The following is a 19,586-nucleotide window of genomic DNA, read 5'->3' on the forward strand; positions in this document are numbered from 1 at the left end:
CTATATTACGGCACCGCTTTCCTAGGAAACCCAAGCTTTACTCATTGTCCGGTGGCATGATAATCCGACACGTCTGGATAGAGTTCTCAAGCAGGACCGTCATTTACGTACTCTCCGATGCATGGGTGTTTCAATTATCAACTTCCAATCTTAGGGCTTTCTAGTTTCTTTAAATACTTCTTCCCAACGCGTGAAACCACCACGAGACATCCGCATGGCAGTCGCGCTAGGTGGCTAAGAGTCTCTTTTCTTGATCTATTAAACCATAACATCGATTCTACCATAATAATAATTCCTCTTTTACACTAGGGCAGTTCTCACCTGTATGCCAGAAGACCGTTCCTCCAGCAGCCTGCACATGAGGAACACGAAGGTCAGCATGAGAGACAACCAGCACAGCACTTGCAACAATATGCACACGATGGCCACATCCGTGTTTACAGATCTCTCGTAGTAAGGGAACTCTTGGATCGATAGATTCTGTAACAAATAATTCAAATGTTTCTTTTTATAATTAACTAGCTTTTGCCCGCGACTTCGTTCGCGTGGCATAGTGGCATCCGGCACATCCTTGATTTGAACAATAGATGGCGCTGTATGTGCGGAATAAATTGTATTTTTTGTTTTTACTTTTTGTAGGTAATAAAAACTATCCTATGGTCTTATCCTGGCTCTAAACTAACTCCCTGAAAGTTTTCAGCTAAATCGGTTCAGCCGTTCTTGAGTTATAAGTTGAGTAACTAACACGACTTTCTTTTATATATATAGATAGGTATTTAAAAATTTAATTACATGCTAAGGAAATGAATATCGTATACAAATGAATTGATAGAATGAGGCAAGATTTCACTAGTTATCGATAAAGTGCCCGTTAGTTATCCGATAGTTAATGTTATCTGCATGAAAAAAGCTACTTGTAATTTCTGCTTTGCTTGCTTGTAATTGCTATCCGAGACTTGCTAACCCAAAAGTTACAGTTTATCTTTCAGATAAATTCCTGGCGTTATTAGTAACGGGTGAAATTAGCCATGTATTTTATTATGTACAGTCAACTCCAGGTCAGTGGTAACAGTTTTATAGGAAAATCAAACTTATTACTATTGAGATAAGGTGCATGACAGTTACCACTGATGTGCGGTCTACCGTACTATGACAAATCATCATCATCATATTTCATTCGTCAATCAATTATTTGAGATCGCATGTCTTTGTCTTCCTAGACGACAGACCCGTGTCGACGGCGCGCGTTGTTCCACGCGCTCCTCAAAGAGACGTCAGCAACCCCAGCGGGGCCCAGCAGGGCCAAGGCCTGCCGGGGCTGCGGGTTGTTCGAAAGAGATACCGCGGCCCTGGTACATAAAAGGCCTATGACGGAACACGACGATTTTAGTCAGTAAGAGTCTGACACTCCCTCACCGCTGCTAACCCACAGCGGGAGGGGTCATTTGATGATTTTACGTCGATAAAAAAAAGATCGCATGTCTTCTTTCATACCTATCTGTGTCAATTACGTAATTAAGTATTGATGCAAATTAAACTTGGTCAGTCAGCCTAGGGTGCGGTGGCCAGCTAGGAATATTTTGGGTCGCGATTTGTGAACTGTGTATTTGAAGACAATTTAGTACTTCATGCACATTTTTTTTAATTTAGAAGAATATAGAGAGAAACCATACGTCAGCAATTTGCTTGTACAAATATGGAATTGCTTGCAAAAGAGAATGTTAGTTTTCATTTTTTTAAATATCTAAATTTATACCTCAATAATAATTGACAATATAAATTGAACTTCAATTATTTTTATTCTCCTTTATTTTATTTATCGTTTCGATCAAACCGTTACAAATTACATTCAATGTCAAAATTACCGAACACAGTGACAAAATGCGGTTTCAAAATAGCGCTGACGAGTTTCTAATCGTGAAAGCTACATTCCATTGTCATTGTTGGAGATTAAATAGCGATCCTAGATAATATTTAAAATGAGAATGTTTCTTGTTTGTTACGCTTTGAAAACGGCTGATGAAACTTAGCATGAAGATAGTGAGCGACAAGAAACGGTTATTCTGGCACGTTTCCTTCAAGTGTGCTTCTATGGAGAGGAACCCGCAAAAAATCACTGTTTTCAATAAAATATTACGAACTAAATGCAACCTTCATTTCATTAAGTGACTCGGTTTTATAAGCCTCGAATATCATCATCTTCCTAGCTAGCCATATTAAGGTCGGCTTTCAGTCTGACCGAATATCGCTGAGTGCTAAACATGAACATTTTTATTAGGGTATGCGAAAGACCCCTCGTGTTGCATGTGCAACAACGTAATTTACAGCCTTCGTCATATAATTTTACCGCTCTGAAATTAGCTATTTGACGATTCGCACATGCGCAGTAGTGGTTTATAGACTATAAGGAAGTTAACATCTGCCTTCGGAGTGAGGAAGGTACGAACAGCCTATAATCTCTGCCAACGGCATTCACGGGTCATATAAAAAGATAATAGCATATATTTGTCATGCCACAGGGCGGCTTTACGCTGGCTTCACTAACAAAACAACTGAATACAATAGGATATTGTTTTTTAAATCATTGAACATTGAAAGGGCATTGTTCAATGGGCTTGTGTAGACTGAAATGCACTGTGAAGGTTCACTATGGGGCATGTGGCATGGGTCACTTCTCTTATAACTTATAACGTCAAATTGCGAAAAATACTTAAATACACCAAACGATTTTAATTGACCAAATTTAGACGGGGAAATGGCTGTTATTTAAGATTTTATGATCCGTTTAAGTTCTACAGGCAGTTCATTCAGTTCTTGCGTCTGTGACGACGCAGCGACGCGATTAATGGCATATTTATTTTCTTTTAATAACTACCCTATATGCTCATGTTCTGATCAAACTATTTTTAGGTTTTGCGCATTTAACATTACATCTTGTGTGACCAAAGACTAAAACTTTATGTGTGTGACTTTTTCGCGCAAAGCCTCGTACAGTTTGCGCGAAAAAACTTTGTAATTCCGAAGTTCGGCAATACAAGCCTTATCATTTTTCTAGGAATCATTTTAAAGTATGTAGTCATGGGCTACATATACCTATGCTCTACAACATACCTTTGAAACGTAGTAACCGTTAATAATTGCTTCCTTTGTCCATCAAAACTCGTCCGATATTAATCACACGAAATTGAACCTAGTTCCTCAGGTGTTAAAGGTGATTTTTGCGCGTTTCAATGAAAGTATTTTTATGTACCTACATACGTATTTGCCTATACATTATTCGTCATGCTCATTATGGTATAATTATGAATACTATCGCAATTAATTCTCGGTAGTCCTGATAAACAGTTGAACGTAATATTTTATGATTGTTTGATATTTCTCGATGCAGATCAAAAACCTTTACATTCATTTTAATAATGTTTATAAAATGTGCATCCGGGGTTTATAGAGGAACTCGTATCTAAGTAACAGCCACTCAATCTGGGGTTAGATGACCATCTATGTCATAATGAGTGCTTCCGTGTTTCGAAAGGCATGCATAATTGTGGGTACCGGGTGAACTTGAACATCATTGGCTGTCGTTAGAAGTAGTAGAGGAAATCAGAGAGCAGACTCTGACAAACTCTCCTGCAAATGGGTATCGAGCTGAGTACGTCAGATAGGCAGTCGGTTGGACTGGAAGCTGAACCCAACAAAGTTGCCTCAACTCTAGACAGATTATGACATTCAGGGCTATAAAAAGCAGTGAATAGAATGATTTTCATGACTAGATAAGGGTGTACCAAGGACATATTATACATCAAAACATTGCACGTAATATTATAAATGCTATACATATTGAACTGTATATTTTTTGTTAATGTCCCATTTTTATTAATGAAGGTTTTAATGATCCAAAGTCTAGTATCTAATAGAAAAACAAAGTTATAAAAACTTTATATTGACTTAGTGCTTAAATGCCGTGTCGTCATAGCAACGAATTAATAAACAATTGTAGAAATAGAATTCTAATTTCTTTTAATGTACATATGGTTTTGCCCTTTAACTATTTTAATAGTAAAGTACACAATGTGTAGGTGCATGGAAAAATATTAATAGCAATACTTCACGATTATTAAGTATCATACAAAGTAGTATTGTAAAGTCAAGGTTTGGAATTTTCTAGCCCGTTCCGGCTGGAAAAAATCAAAGCCTACATTTTTAATCATGATAAACATCCATTTAACCTGACGGTAAAGATTTGATGAAACTTTACAGCATATCGCTTGTGCATCAGAATAACATATAGGCTACTTTCTACCCTATTACAGGGCTGGTAATAGTTCCCTCGAGAAGTCGAGACGCGTGTGAAGCCGCGTGTCAGAAGCAGTATCATTACAGGAACTCAACATTACAGATTCTGCTTCTTCTTATCTTGTTCCCAAGTTACTTGGAGTCGGCGCAATGTTTTTAGCTTCCATTTCTCTGTTAGCCGTCATACTAACGAGTTCTCCCTTCTTATTCAAGTCCTCTTTCAGAAAAGATATAAGAATAAAGTAGAAAATGTATTAATTTACCTGTGTAATTTCGGAGCCAGTTAACAGCTTGATGTAACTGGTGTCGATGGCCCATTGTATGCGCATGAACATTCCATATTTGAAACCTATAGAAAACATGTCATACAATTACATAGAAATATCTGCCAGTAATATATTAATAAAAAAAGACGCAGAGTGAGTTGACTAGATTCATAACAGTATCAAAAAGTCAAATAGAAGTCAAATAGATGATTTGATTTGATTTAATTTTATTAAAATATGATTTAAATCTGACAGCATTATTACCATAAGTTCTCGTTTTAGCTTCCTACTCATAGTTTCCGTAACTTTAACTGCGCCAAATATTTTTCTTCATGAGATGCAATCTTTTCGTTTATACATACATTTAAAGAGTATGGAACCAACTGGTCTACAGTTTGATAAGTCTAAGGTGGAATATGATGATATCTTACCAAAATTCCTGTGTGGCCCGGGAGAATCGTCCAGCGAACTGTAGGTCCCCGTTAGAAATTCGTGTTTCAATCTTATGGTGTAGTTCAACCGTTCCGGCCATGTTTCTCCGGACATTTTCTGTTTAAAACAAAATTTGTTAGTGACAATTGCATGTAGGGTGAATTACCCCATTTAAATATACCTAACGATAACCAAACCATAACCAGCCGTGTACTCGCCACCCATTGATCAAATCGGCGATTTGACAACTGAAAATGGTTCTGTTATTGTTATAGTTAAATGGTGCAATCGGGCAATTATTGTTTCATTTCATACACCTTTTTAGTACCATTGCCCGTACAGGCCATATGGTCTTATTAAACCTTTTTCATTGATACAGTGATAAGGATTTTGCTGGGACATAAAATCTAGCGTCTATAAAATCTACAAAAAATAATAATACCTAAATTACTAGGGGATAGACGGATGAATGGCGTTTTTCGCTTGTTTATTATGATTTATTGCGGAAATAAATGGTTCAGCTGGGCATTTGTGTATAAATAAGCTATTTTCACAATAACTTTACCATGGATTGTTTTGCAGAAAATGAAGAGGTTTATAATAACTTACCTGGAATATAATAATGGCATCGGAGATACCCATGTTACGTATGAATGGTTCCAGTTCAGATTCATTTTTGTATGCGAAGTAGCCTTTTTTGGTGCGATCTGTAGACAATAAAAGTAATTCTTGTATTTGTTTTGAGTTAGTGAAGGTCTCTTGAAATGCTAGACATATGTTGTTACTAGCTCTTGCCCAAGGTAGCAAGTAGGAGCTACTCCGAACACTCGGATAAAAGTAGACTACTTATTGCTGTTGTTTCAATAGAACTCCAACTCAAATCTCTGTGTCAAAGGACAATGCCGGATTTTGTATGGACCCTGTCCCCACCCACCAACAGACTTGAAACTAGTGTCATCGGAAGGGCATCCTTCGATAGATCATGATTATCAAAACGATTTACTCCAAATGTATGGGGTTTTGGAAATACACGACATTTTAGTATCCTTAATAATCAATTAACTTCAAGTTTGTTAACCAATTACCTACTCGGAGTTGCGTGGACCGATTTTGATGACTTTTTTTTAATGCAAAGATAATAGAACGTCGGATATTTCCAAAACCCCATACATTTGGATTAAATTGTTATGATAGTTATGATCTATCAAAGGAGGCGCTTCCGATGACACTAGTTTCAAGTCTGTTGGTGGTGGTGAAGGTGTCCTTAAGACATCCTACATTGCCTCTTCATACCGATATTTTAACCGATGATAACTCAAAAACTGCTTTAAAGATCTTGATGAAAATTAAATTAGACTAACTTTGAGATAGATTCTGTAAAATAAAAATAAAAACATCAAAATCGGTCCACCCAACTCCGAGTAATTGGTTAACAAACTTGAAGTTAATTGATTATTAAGGATACTAAATTGTCTTATAGTTCCTAAACCCCATACTTTTGGAATATGTCTCCATAATAAGAAATGATCTACTAAATGAGGCGCATCCAATGACACTACTTTCAAGTCTGTTGGTGGGTGGGGACGTTTTTAGGCATTGTCCTTTTGACTTATTTGCTTCAGTGTGGAAAAGTAAACACTTTTTGGTACACATGTTTCTATATCCTAGATAAAGAAATAAATGATAGAGAAAGCATGTTGTGAACGAATTCGGATCACATTACCATCTACGAAGATGCAAATAGATATAATGACTAAACTAAATAAAATGCTTTATCACCAAATAATGCTGGCAACTTATGTTTATTTCAAAAATACTGTGTTATTAGCATGCCTATTGTCGATGACTTTTTGTTTAACAAAATGACAGCGTGTTCCCTAGTTAGCGGGAAGTTGATTACGTAAGTATTAAATTGGCACGGTGCTGAGTGGGACTAAATAACTAGCTACTATTGTAGTCAAACAACACAGTAGGGAATGCATGAAAAAGTCTCGGAACAATATTTTTAACTGACGTCACAAAAGGAGGTTTTCAGTTTGACTTGTCTGTATGTATGTATGTATGTTGTGTGATTATCTCATGTTTGGATTAACCGATTCTGATGCTGTAATCAGCATAGTATTTGACAGACTTAGGTGAAGGTTTAAGTTATAATTTTGGAGTCAGTTCGATTCTTCGTATTTTTTTTATTTTGATTTAATTTATGGCTTCTTCGCGTAGTACTTAAAAAAATCCTTACCTGGGAAGCTGTCCAGCCTCTGCAAATTGAGCTTGGGTCCCACATCGTCCATCAGCGAGTTGGTTAGCGGCGTGTCCGGTGTGTACAGGACATAATATGGCCCCGGCATCAGTTCCGACAACGGTATTATGTCCTGTGAAGAAACAATTATTTTATTTTAGGACATCTAGAAAGTTTTGTTTGCACAATTACCCTGAAACACCGTTTCAAGTAAACCTTTTTTTGAATATTATCAACTAAGCCGTATCCATTAATTTAATTGTGACCATGTTTTTGATTATTTTTATTTATTTATGTTAACCTTATTTTTTTTTATTAAAACCTTACATAATTAATGAGGGGTATTGAAGAGGAAGAATTTCTAATATTTTGTGGTAGTGTGATGGTGTGGTGTATAATTTTTCCTTGTACGTTTCCCATGACTACAAGATAGCGATGTTTTCATAGTTAGGAATTTAATAAATTATTGTCAGTAAGGAAAGTTAAGCTGGTAACAGCTATGGGAAAACCACAGACGAGGAACTTAAAAAGTATCGACTTCCTCCCGAAAAAAAATTGGTACCTAAAAACTCGTTACAGGGCACGTTTGTAATACGTTAAGTGACACTTCTCGACAATGTTAAACAAACTCATTGTTAACGACTTATTTTTAAATGAAGACCTACAGTCTGTGTTATTAAATGTTTCATGAGTAATTACAAAGATCGATGTCTCATCCTTCCAAATTGGACGTATGCTCGACTAAGTAATGTACGAGGATCATTTGGCTGACCAAAAAAGAAAACCATATCAAGTCCCATTTGATACTAATCTTCTTCTTCTTCTGCCCTGTTCCCAAATTATTTGGGGTCGATGCAACATATTTTCAGCTTCATGAATCAAAAATCCTGCTGATTATTGCCAAACGTAGTATTTCCGGGCTCGTATCCCCCTCCCTATAAGGATTATTCGCCCTCATTTCTTGAAAGTAGCAAGTAATGTTACTCTCAGACAGTTGTTCCCATAACCTGTTTGGCACAATGCCAAAAACATCCCCAATTCCCATAATTCCGGGTCCACCAGACTGTTGGCGCCAAAACGAGGGGATGATATCGATCTCCTCATCCTAGGAGATACAAATAAGGCCATCATGGTTCTAAAAATAGTACGTAGGTTTTGGCCAGGGAACTGCGCATTTACAAAGAGGGCGAGGGGGGTTAACTACTCTCAATGAAAAAAAAGGCGAAGTGTGTCAAGTCTGTTTGATAGAATAGAAAAATATTTGCTAGATAAGTACTTAGCAAAATTGGAAAAGGTGTCTGTTTAGTTTTAGAGGGGGGAGGCTCAATCTCCCTTAGTTTAAACACAGTTGTCAGCTAAGCTAGATTCTTAAGATAATGTTAAATAAAGTATCTTCCATGGTAATTTTAGACATCTTACTTAACTGATTCACCAAACGTTGACAGACCGTAGGTATCGTATTACCTACGTGTTATTAACTTATAACATTGCAAGTTAAATAAAAGCCTGTAATTACACACGATACGTTGTCAGTCTGTTTTCATTATCCTTGTAACGAATAAGAAAGCAGGTAGTTACTACTTTCCCACGCCTTTACAATAAACATAAATATGTAAAAGGTCATTCATCAAAAATTTCGCTATTTGATCTCCTTTCACTTGAATCTCACAGAAGGATATGCAATTTTAGAGATATTTTTTTTTATCGTTTCTTGAATATTGTTTTGTATTTAAATGCTTTCTGGCTGTAGGAAGTAGCTCTCTCAGGAAGAGTTCAACACTATGGGGAACAGGTATACTTCTAATATATAATTTAGGCCTGTCGTTCACCATCCCTCTTATTGCATGATTCTAGAACATTACTGCCTAATTAATGTTGACTATCCGATATTATGTAGGTAGGTTTGCCTAGGCCGAACCGTTTAGGTTACACGGGTGTCAAATGTTACGCTTCTCGCCAAACATTACCGAAATTATAAACAGGGCCATTGCTGGGAGCCATTAATGAATGAACATTCACTGCAATTGACACAGGAAAGTCATTATCGTTATTAAATGTCTTTATCTTTAAATTGGGAAGTGGTGAAAAGGGTTTTGGGGGTGCTGTCCTTTTGTAATATTGACGTGAAAAAATGCTAATCTTATCCCACTTTCAATAAACGATTTTGACTTTGACTTTTTCCCCTCTTTCCTATTTAGCTGGGGTCGGGTCCCCTTGTATGTCTGCGCCAGAGAACTCTGTCCTGGGTTATGTGTGATTAGACTCTCTTTCTGCATATTTGACCACTAGTTGGCGTAGTCTTTTCGTTCTTGTCGATCAGGTTATTTAAAGCCTCTACGATGCTCGTCGTTTCGTCTACTGATGTGGTTGTGGTAGGTTTTCTTAAGCAAGTAAGGTACATTGGTACTTTTCTGACCTGGAATCGAACCCTCAGACTTGAGAGGTTGGTGCTTCCACTACTGGGCTAACACTACTTATGTGGCGGTGCTACTTTAAACGTGTGGCATGATAATGATATGAATGAATGATAATATTTAGGTACCTCTGTATGTACCTACATAATTACCTCTATGCGTTCAATGTGCACTGTTTACCGACAGAACTATTGTAGAGATAACAACATAGTTAACATAATAGGGGAACACTTCGTTTAGTTTTAACAGCGGGTTATTTATGACGAGACCTTGATTGTTTACGCTATGAGTCTATGCCATATTATTCTCTCTCTATCTATGCTCTATGCAAAGTTCCGTGTAGTCATGGGTATATTACCTATTGACTTTTTTATAAATAAACATTGGTAACGTTTGTTAGAGATTCAATACGAAATAAAGGGATTTTTATTTACTGGTATCTCAGGGCCGTTCCCAGTATTCAATATAGATATTTATTGATTTGCTTCCTAGAGACAGGAATTAGGTACCTACTTGTAGGTATCCGTATAGGTCTAATGTCAAAATACTATCTCTAGTAAGCAAAGCCACAAAAGGATAGAATATTGGAAAAGGCTGGTCGTTGACAAGATAGAAACGGCAAAAAATACTATTTATGGGGTGTTGTCACCTTTTTTTTTTACCCTCCGAAGTTTGAAGTTTGTATCAATAAAATTATGACTCATGACACTTTCTACGCAGGGAAAGAGTGGCCCCCACTGGCGGTGAATGTGACGTCACGCGTGAATCATCGTGCGAGCGACGGGTGATTGTATGGTCGCTTCTGTTGATGCCTTTTCCACGTAAAGTATACAATCGCCATTTACTACCTACGTTACGTCCATTGATATGTGTATAAAAAACTAGATGTTCACTGTAGTTATGCCTACGTCTCGAGATGAGTAGGCTACTACTTCGCGCATCCGGATAAAGGAAGGACAAAGAAGAGGCTCAAACAAAATAGAGCAAATTAAGGCTTTAAAAAGACAAAAGTTATCTATAAAATATCTCTACATTACACAGACATTATCTATGGCAAAAAACTATTTTTTTTTATTATATAAACTAGAGCTTTTAAGTTAATTGCTACAACATAAATACGATTAGATATTTTAACTAAGTTACTGTATGTATTAGATAACATACAATGCCAATGAGGTAATACCGTAAGGAATATGAGACGTAGTCTTATCATCATTGGCATTGCATTCTAATATCATCGTACTACATATTATTAGAAGATAACATAATGTGCATCTAATAATAAAATGATATATCTAATTATTAGGTAGCTAAATACTTGTCTTTGTTTAACTCTGAAAGTTCTTTCAATTCAAATGATTATTTTCAATTCAATGAAATTTTTAATACAAATCATAAAAGTATTTCAAGAAATAGCTGCACCAACTTGTACAAAAGCTACATGTATATTGCTCTGTATCATCACTTGGCTACAACCAACTTATGCTAATTTTAGATCTCAAGTCCAATACACTGAGTAAGTTGGGGAATTCCCTGAACATCAATATCTAAAAGGCCACGCAGGCTCGGGTTCACTGACTACATAAACATCCTTTTTCTTAAAACAACTGTTTATTATTCATAATAAACAGTTCAGCTTCAGCTTGAATATGAAAATTGATTGATGATTGATTTTTACCATTTCAGTTATAAATTGTTATACAGTATCTTACAACAATAGAATAGAGATAAAATTATGGACTTTGATTAATTTTTGAAGTCTTGCTATCTGGGTGTATTATATAACTATTGGAGAACTAGAAAAAATATTACAATAATCCAACTAAGACGGAATTTATTTCACTTTGATTACTTTCAAACATGTTCAAGGAGCGAGGCCTGTGTAAGATTATTTTAGTAGCTGTATGCAGAATGAGAATTCTAAGCACAATGAGACAGAGAATAGCTGATGGCCAACGTTCAGTAATGAAGAGGCACCATTAGATGCAAAATGCTGAATTGTACCTATAATATACCGCCCAGTAGCTAGTGATAACTGTACTATTAGGTAAAGTAAATCAGTTTTGGAAATGCAAATTTTATGCAACTCTGGCATTTACCTATTTAGTAAAAATTATAATCTGACACTCATCATTTACCTAGTTTTTTCTCAACTAAGTATGTTGGGGTTGCCTTGTAGTTTGACTGGATTCCGGCACAGCATATTTCTTGTCAGCTCGGCCAATATAAAAATTATCCTCTTTTAATAATTAAACTATCTTCCTAAACATAATTTTACTAAATTGGGTCAGAGTGTACCATTAAAGGTGTTAAGGAAGATCAAATTTAAATAGTTTCATTACTTATTATTCTATTCTACAAACATTGTTAGTCCACTTTGATGATTACCAACAATTAAATTTTACCTTAAAACCTGGGTCAGTGGGTCGTGGAACCTACCAATGTAAAATGTAAATAATATGAATATCTGATATTATAAGAAGCATTTTATTATTAATGAGTAGGTAGTAATTAAATATTTACAAAAAACTCACCGTATTAGCCACTGGATCTTTCACCCTTCTGCTATTTTCAGGATTCATATTTATGTAACTTTTTAAAACAAATAGGAGGATGAAAAACATTAAGGGGGACGCCAGATCCACAGCTGTGTGGATAAACCTTCGCGCCCTGACCACTGCATGTTTCCACATCAAAACCGTCAACACTCTCATGTTGCACTTCATTTTTAACACCAAAAGTCTGTCCCAAAACTATAAACCTCGACAGCACCACACATAAACACTAATTTTGACTCCCATGAGATATCACAATGGGTTGTGTACACCCTAAATTTAAACATGAACCATTATTGTTCTCACGCATACATGTTTAAAAATTGACCGTAAAAACATAGGGAACTAGACGAAGTTTAAGATAGTATAAAGTTCGAGAACATATAATATTCTGAACATTTTACGAATTTCCCTCAAATTGAAATGTTTTCATTTATAAAACTTAGAGAATACTGTGACGTTTCGCGTTAACTTGACAGCCAGACTTGACACAAGTGAATGTCACCAAGTCCAAGTGAGCACAGAAAATATATGATTTTAGAGGTGGCCGTTTTGGCACAGATTACTAACAGTTACTTAGTTGGAACCTTTGCAACTAATAAAAGAAACAGGTTATTTTAGATAATATCAATACAATTTGCTAAAAATTGCACCGCATTAATTGGCATCGCTAACTTTTGGCAAATTCAGTTCCATGAGATATTTTAAGATTAATCAAGTTTAGACTATTTTTCATTGGTCGATAGAAAAGTTACTCCTACCGGTTGACGAATTCAATTCACCAGTAAACCTCGGTTTATCTATCTGTACAAACAAATACAGCAAAATAAAACATTTTTATGACATTTGCTTTTATTCAAATAATTTTTTTAGACATACTTTAACGGCATCTACTCTGACGCTGGTCAGTGGAAGCTAAAAAGTAAAGTTGTGCAGGATCGTAGCGGAACTCAATTCCAAGCTTCCGTACAAGCACGACTCGCTGTTTGAACAGGCCATTACATAAACTTATCGGCAGTTCGTGAGGGTGACTTCATGATTCAGGCTTATCACATGGTTGGTTCCTCTTCTTCATCCTCGTCTTCGTCTTCTGGTCTCTCTTCGGCAGCAACAGTCTGATGAAAATTAATATTTTTTAGTTGAACCATTCCCTCTAAAAATAAGTTACCCATTTTAAGGCGTCTGTTTATTATAACTAAAAATCCGAGACACACCTCTTGAACTGTTTCTTGTGGCTGTTCGGTTACCTGTGAATACAAAGCACAAAATTATTTTTATCAATCAAAATCAAACAAATTATTAATTTTTGAACCTAATAAAAATGGTACAACGGTATAGGGATGGGTAAGCCTAGTTGTCATACTGGCTTCGGATTACCCTTGAGAAACATACTACATTTGTATCAAACCATTTCCTACTTCTTACTGCAAAGAGGAAACTCAACAATCTCCTTAGCCAACAACTAGGATCTCCTTACCACGACCTCCTCTTCTTCAACGCTCTCAATCTCCTCGTGATCGTCTCCGTAGCCAACGGGGAACATGGCGAGACACTCCCTCTCCCCGCTGATGACATCAGAGCTGATATATACGGGGTTCAGACCAGCCAGCTGGAGTAGAGGTAAGGAACGCTTGCGGGAGACCATCAGGGCTAGGCGGTCAAAGCTGGGGGAAGGTATGAAAAAGTTCTGCAAAAATTGGATTTTAATATAAAGAGTGCTTTCACATTTGAGGGCTTGAGTTTGGCACGCGAGGTGCGGAAAAATGACACGATTATATATTTTGAGCAACTAACTGCTTTTCCGTGCCTGAAGATAAAAGATGTAAAAATAAAATTGAGTAGAAATCTTACTATCTCCTCGGGCGTTCCATCTTGTCGTACTGTTTGATGCTGTAGGCGACGTGCTCCGCGCTATATGGGTCTTCACCCACGAAGATACCCATCTGCAATACCACAGTGAGTCATCATCTGCCTAGCCTTATCCCAATTATGTTGGGGTCGGCTTCCAGTTTAGCTGGATGCAGCTGAGCAGCAATTCATTATCTGATCTCTTTAATTCAATTACTCGGGCGAGGAGTGATTGCATACCACTCCACATTGTATTCAAAATATCTTCTATATACCTAGTGGAACTACAGAATTTGAAAATCTGCTTTTCGGTACTTTCTTACTTAATCTCTCAGGACTTGTTTGTGGGAAAATAGCTTAGTTCAGTTTCGTCACATAACTTTGCATCTCCGAAGACAACCACTTGTTTTTTTATATATTTTGACTTCGGTAAAGTCTAAAGAAATAGCTAGTTTCGGACACAGCTATGTTAACTTTTGACTCACATTCAAGATCTCGGAGGAGTACAAGTTGACGACCTCCTGCACATCGTAGCGCTTGTCTATGGGGAATATGACGAGCACGTGCGGCGGCAGGTACTCTGTCTCTATCACCTCTGCCAAGTCTGCTACTTGCTGCAAAATGTCAGGAAGAGGTTACTGATAGGACAATGGATAAAACTTAAATAAGTTTAAATTGAAATTGAAAGAGTTCCTTATTGAATTGACGCTGAATTTGAATTTGAATTTAGCAATTTATATCAATATGATGCACTTCGAAAAAAGCTACTCCAGTTAACACTATTTAGTGACATCTTAGCATGTCAGACTATGGAAAATGAAATGTTGGCTAATCAACAGAAAAATTGTCACAATTAAAATAGATACACTAAGCACCTTGGGATAGAAAAAAGCAAGTCCATTAGCTTTAGCGAGCTCATTGGCCGGTGTATACAAGCCTGGCACGAACAGACCTCCGGGAGGGATGTAATCCTCTCCCTCCACTTCTATATCGGAATTAAACTCTTCTTCTTTTTCTCCTACATCCTCATCTAACATAGCGTCTTCTGGACCCCCCTTCGAACAGAACAATTAGGATGATTAACTTTGCGACAAACCTACATGGAGACTTGATTTTTTGCTCGATTTAAGTGTTTGAAAATCAAGCTACCGTACTACAATTAGGCGTTTATATTTTCTTAGACTTTTAATAGTACTGACGGGGATTGTTTAAAAGAATTACCGCGGCCCTGGTACATAAACCGCCTAAAAAGGTACATGAAGGGTTTTGTCAGTAAGAGTCTGACACTCCCTCACCGCGGCCAACCCACAGCGGGAAAAGTCATTTGATCATTTTCCATCGGAAAAAAAACTTCATGGTCAGAAACTCAACATTCCAAAAACAAATGAGGGTAGGTACCTCTCCTGGAGTTAAGTCTGTGATAGTAGTTGCCACTTCCGACGCTGTCTCCACTGTCTCTGGTTTCTCCTCTCCTCCTTCCCCGCTTTCTGTCGCTTCTCCTTCTACTCCTTCCGCTCCTTCTGCAGGCTCTCCTTCTGTCGGTTCTGGTGGCGGCGGTGGCGGTGGTGGTTCAGGATCGGCTGGCAACTAAATTGTGTAGAAAATATCGAAAGTGCTGTTAGTTTTTTGTTGTTATTAATTTAACTGCCCATCGGTTTAAAAAGCAACTGAAAATCTCATAATGTACAGAGTACAGGCCCCTTTTACAACCCTTTTCTCACATAGCGACGGAATGAGTAATAATCATGCTTAATACAGATTGGCAATGTACAAAACTGAAATGCATATCCCCGCAAATTGCAAATTGCGCAATACTTTCAAAACCCTAAAGAACTAACGTCTCACCCCAGCAGCAATCCTGGCCATCCTCTCTTCCTCCAGGCGTTGTTTCTCGACCCTGGCGGCTTCCTCCTGAGCCTCGCGCGCCAATCGCTCCTGTTCAGCTTGGAGACGTTCCGCGTCTTCTTTTTCTTCTTTCTGTTTAGTAATATAGAAATATTTTTGCGAGTTTTAGTTGGACTCTTCAAACTATTACCGCTTATAGAGAAGTAAATTCACTATATCTATTTATAAATTTCTGTACAGAGTTAATAAGACAAGACAAAATAGGATCAAGTACAAAGGCTACTTATTTCTTTAAAAGGCTCTTACAGCAGGCCCGCTTTGGAAGAGCCACAATAAAAAGAAGAAGTGGATATAGGTTAATAAGATTAGGTAAGGTTGGTAGTACGTATTTGGATTCCCGCGGTCCCGCGCCCACGTACAAGGAGGACACAGGGAGGTTTTAGCCGGTAAGAGTCCGGCACACCCCTCCACATTTCCCCAGGCGGAGGAAATCCATGAATATTACCCCCGGTCCCCCAAAAAAAAAGGTTGGTTGTACGCAACTTAACGATTACTTCAATGAGTTAGGTTAAAGGTAACTGTGCAGCTAAATACACATTTAGACGGATTCTCTCACCAATTTCTGCAGCTTCGCATTGTAGCGGTCACGGCGCACTTCGCGCGCAGTCTTGCTGATGCTGGCGTATCTCTCGTAAGCTGGCACCGGCGGCACTTGCTTCTCGGGGCTCACGTCCTCTTTGGGGATCGGGATCTCCTCGTAAAGTGTGTAGCGCATTAACTCTGTTTGGGGTTTAGTAATAGAGGTCAATCAACTGCAGTAGAAATAAAATAAGAGGAGCTTGTAGCTATGTAGCAGCCACTGGCGCGGTTGGTCCTTGGAAGGATAATCATCTTATCACGACCAGTTACTCCGTGTTTCGGAAGGCATGTCAAATTGTTAGGTCTCGGTTATCATTTAAAAATCTTTGGTGGTCGTTATGAAGAAGCCAAAGAGCCTGCCAACTAATCTTGCCAAGGGGTATGGGTCATGCGGTTATGTTAAACAGCTGCACACGGTTAACACTGGAAGTTGACTAACTAGTTTGGATAAAGGCTATAAAACTTTCGTTCGTTTCGTTCAGATCAGCTTGCAAACTAGCCTCTAACTGCCTCTGGCGTCTAAAATATAATCACACAAAATACAGTTTACTAACTGACAAAGTCCCTAGTATCAGTCTCGAACATCTTGAACAGCACGACCAGCACGGGGCCGGCGAGCAGCGCGTGAACACACGCCTCGTTTGGATCCACATCGCTCATGTATAGAGCCTCGCGGGCTCCCCGCTCGTCTAGTTGGAACGTGTCTTTTGCTGCCACCGTTATATCTGCAGAGCGATTTGGTAAAAGAGATAATACCTGTATATCTTCGTACCTGATACGAGTATAATGCTCTTTTTGGATCTTAAGACTAATTAAAGAAGATGGTATAATGGGTGACCTTATCGCTGCAAGCGATCTCTTCCAGACAGTTCTCAGTTGGTAGCTTTACGAGAAAATCAAAACCGGGACTTGAATGAGTTTCTCCACGTTGTTGCAGTGCAGAGAATTTATTTCACATTATCTTCCATTTATTTATGTCAATCAAATGAATTATGAAAGTTTACAGTACCTACCTAGGTAAGGATAAAAATATGGAAACTATAACAGTCACATTTGGCCCACAGCGTATGCTTATTGTCATCTTGTCTGTCTGTTTATGTATCGCTGATTTACCTATGTATATGTACCTACTTATGTTACTTTTTGATCAATTTATAAATGACGATGATGTTCGAAAACTAACTGATCATATCCCATTTCTCATACAAATCGTAGTGCGCTTGATGGCAATGTGGCCAGAACATGATGAAGTTCAGTCTCTTAATGTTCTGCGAGAGGCGCTCGTTCACTCTCTTCTTGCGAGCCGCTAGCGTCAGCACCCGGAGACGCTCGGCTGCGTCACGGTATTCTTCCTCGATCTTCAAGTTTTCTTGCATTTTAGCCTGAAAAATGTCGATTCATTCAAATATAGAAGGGATCATTTTGGTTTCCTACTATATTATTTTTTAAAATCTGGTCAGGCTATCTGCGTGTTTTCACGCCAAAACTTTTGATAAGATCTAAACAAATCGGTACAGAGATAGGCAACAGTCTGAGAAAGGACATGAGCTCCTTTTTATTCGGGAGCCACAAACTAAACAACTTGAATACCGATCTAAACAGCTGCATCTACAGAATGACCAATGTTGTAATTACCGTTATTTATCAAAGTAGACCTACCGCTTCTTCAGGCAGCATCTCATGTACTTCAAGTCGAGGCCTCTCTACAATAATGCCCTCGGCTTCCCTGTCCATGATCTTCAGTTCTTCCTCTATGATACGGCACAGATCTATGCCGTTTGGGCCGAACATCGCACGGGTCAGTTTACCATTCTGTTGAAAATGAAAAGGAACATTCAATATTAGAACAACTGCTAATACGAATGAATTCTAAGAAATTTGATCCGAATAGTAGATGCATTTTATTAGGCTTTTTAAACACAATGTGAAATATCCTACGTCAGTAACTGGAATCACCTTGGAGAATGGAAACAACGATATCTCGTGGAGTCTCGCAGGGACCGATACCGGGGCCGACCCAGGATTATCACGTACGAAGTTTGTAAATATGTAAAGTTTGCATATATAATGTCTTTGCAATTTATGTCAGTCTCATGTATCTACAAAATATGTACTTAATATATACAAAATACTTAAATAGCTGCGAAGACACGGTGAAAATATTTACCACTAAGAACAGAAACGCCGGCTCGCTATGATGCTTGAATCTTGCCAGTGCATCTATATTGTCAGCGCAACACTAGAACAATGAGTCTTTTGTATATTGCATACCCACTTTAAGACAAAACTACATTTTACTATACCTAGTGCAAAAAAAAGTTTGATTCACACAGGAGAGATGGTTACTTATACAATTTTAGATCATTGTCTTGGTACCTACATAAGCCTTTCACTAACTTGCCTACTCCAGGCTTTTTTAACATCGAAATAAATAAATTCTTACCTTGACCATAGCGATTCGGTCTTGACCAATCTCCAGCTTACCCTTTCTGACAGCGTTACCAGTTGCCAGACAGGGGCCGCAGAAATCAGAGTACACCTCCATACCTGTTACATGAGAAAAAATAAGAATATAAGAATTTCAAAGTTGTGTGAACTTTTATAACATTGTGAAAATTTTCGCAATTTTGTGGAAAGTCTGGGAAACAATGATTATGACTTGGGATGGGTTCAATTGTTCATCATAAAAAGAAGTTCACAATAAAATCGTCGTACTTACAAATAAGTTGATCCTTATGAGCTGCGAGGTAGGCCTCGAAATCCTCATTGGTTTCCACAGTTTCTTGGATCGAAACTGCTTGTTTTCGCGCCATTATTTATTTATAACAAATTCAACGCCTTATAACCTTAACTAAAAGTTTCTGACTTTTGTCTACGAAGACGTTACAAATGTCATGAAAGTTTACACATGTTTTTTTATAGCATTTTTTTTCTTTTTTTTTGCTATGTTTATCTTCTTCAGTGTCTCTACAAAGGTTGCCAGCAGATACCGAAATCAATCAGCAAGCTAAAATACAAGGGATCTAAAGTGCAAAAATTTTTGCAGTTTTTGCAC

General features: G+C 37.7%; 2 protein-coding genes across 3 annotated transcripts in view; both read right to left on the minus strand.

Moving 5' to 3' along the window:
* LOC110380924 (phospholipid-transporting ATPase ABCA3) overlaps positions 1–12,693 on the minus strand; it is a 45,118-nt gene extending 32,425 nt beyond the window's left edge. Inside the window, exons 1-6 of the mRNA XM_064038046.1 lie at positions 12,179–12,693; positions 7,231–7,363; positions 5,601–5,698; positions 4,991–5,108; positions 4,557–4,642; positions 322–480 (exon numbers count right to left, since the gene is read on the minus strand). Of these exons, the coding sequence (XP_063894116.1) occupies positions 322–480; positions 4,557–4,642; positions 4,991–5,108; positions 5,601–5,698; positions 7,231–7,363; positions 12,179–12,370 (786 nt within the window). The 5' untranslated portion in view covers positions 12,371–12,693. The remainder of the gene's footprint in view (positions 1–321; positions 481–4,556; positions 4,643–4,990; positions 5,109–5,600; positions 5,699–7,230; positions 7,364–12,178) is intronic.
* A 371-nt stretch (positions 12,694–13,064) lies between these two features.
* LOC110380930 (uncharacterized) lies at positions 13,065–19,414 on the minus strand. 2 transcript variants are annotated; one of them, XM_049844789.2, is made up of 15 exons: positions 19,251–19,411; positions 18,975–19,078; positions 18,699–18,770; positions 18,191–18,343; positions 17,715–17,913; positions 17,086–17,256; positions 16,509–16,672; positions 15,893–16,024; positions 15,446–15,634; positions 14,923–15,102; positions 14,533–14,661; positions 14,051–14,142; positions 13,677–13,863; positions 13,414–13,446; positions 13,065–13,314 (listed from the first exon to the last, which is right to left on the minus strand). In XM_049844789.2, exons 1-15 carry the CDS (start codon positions 19,342–19,344, stop codon positions 13,249–13,251), a joined length of 1,965 nt encoding a protein of 654 aa, XP_049700746.1. In that variant the 5' UTR covers positions 19,345–19,411; the 3' UTR covers positions 13,065–13,248. The 2 variants fall into 2 exon arrangements, with proteins under 2 accessions (XP_049700746.1, XP_049700747.1); XM_049844790.2 differs by lacking the exon at positions 14,923–15,102 and having other exon boundaries at positions 19,251–19,414.
* Between the last annotated feature and the right edge of the window lie 172 nt (positions 19,415–19,586).

The sequence above is a fragment of the Helicoverpa armigera genome, chromosome 15, assembly GCF_030705265.1.
Source record: "Helicoverpa armigera isolate CAAS_96S chromosome 15, ASM3070526v1, whole genome shotgun sequence".
Lineage (NCBI taxonomy): Eukaryota > Metazoa > Arthropoda > Insecta > Lepidoptera > Noctuidae > Helicoverpa > Helicoverpa armigera.

Bases quoted from the DNA above. Each gene is read 5' to 3' on its own strand.
- LOC110380930 (XM_049844789.2), bottom strand. From the start codon at position 19,344: ATGGCGCGAAAACAAGCAGTTTCGATCCAAGAAACTGTGGAAACCAAT. The intron at 16,673-17,085 runs GTTAGTAAACTG...AACCCCAAACAG, and splicing joins TGATACTAGGGACTTTGTCA to AGTTAATGCGCTACACACTT. The intron at 13,864-14,050 runs GTAAGATTTCTA...ACCTTCCCCCAG, and splicing joins ATGGAACGCCCGAGGAGATA to CTTTGACCGCCTAGCCCTGA.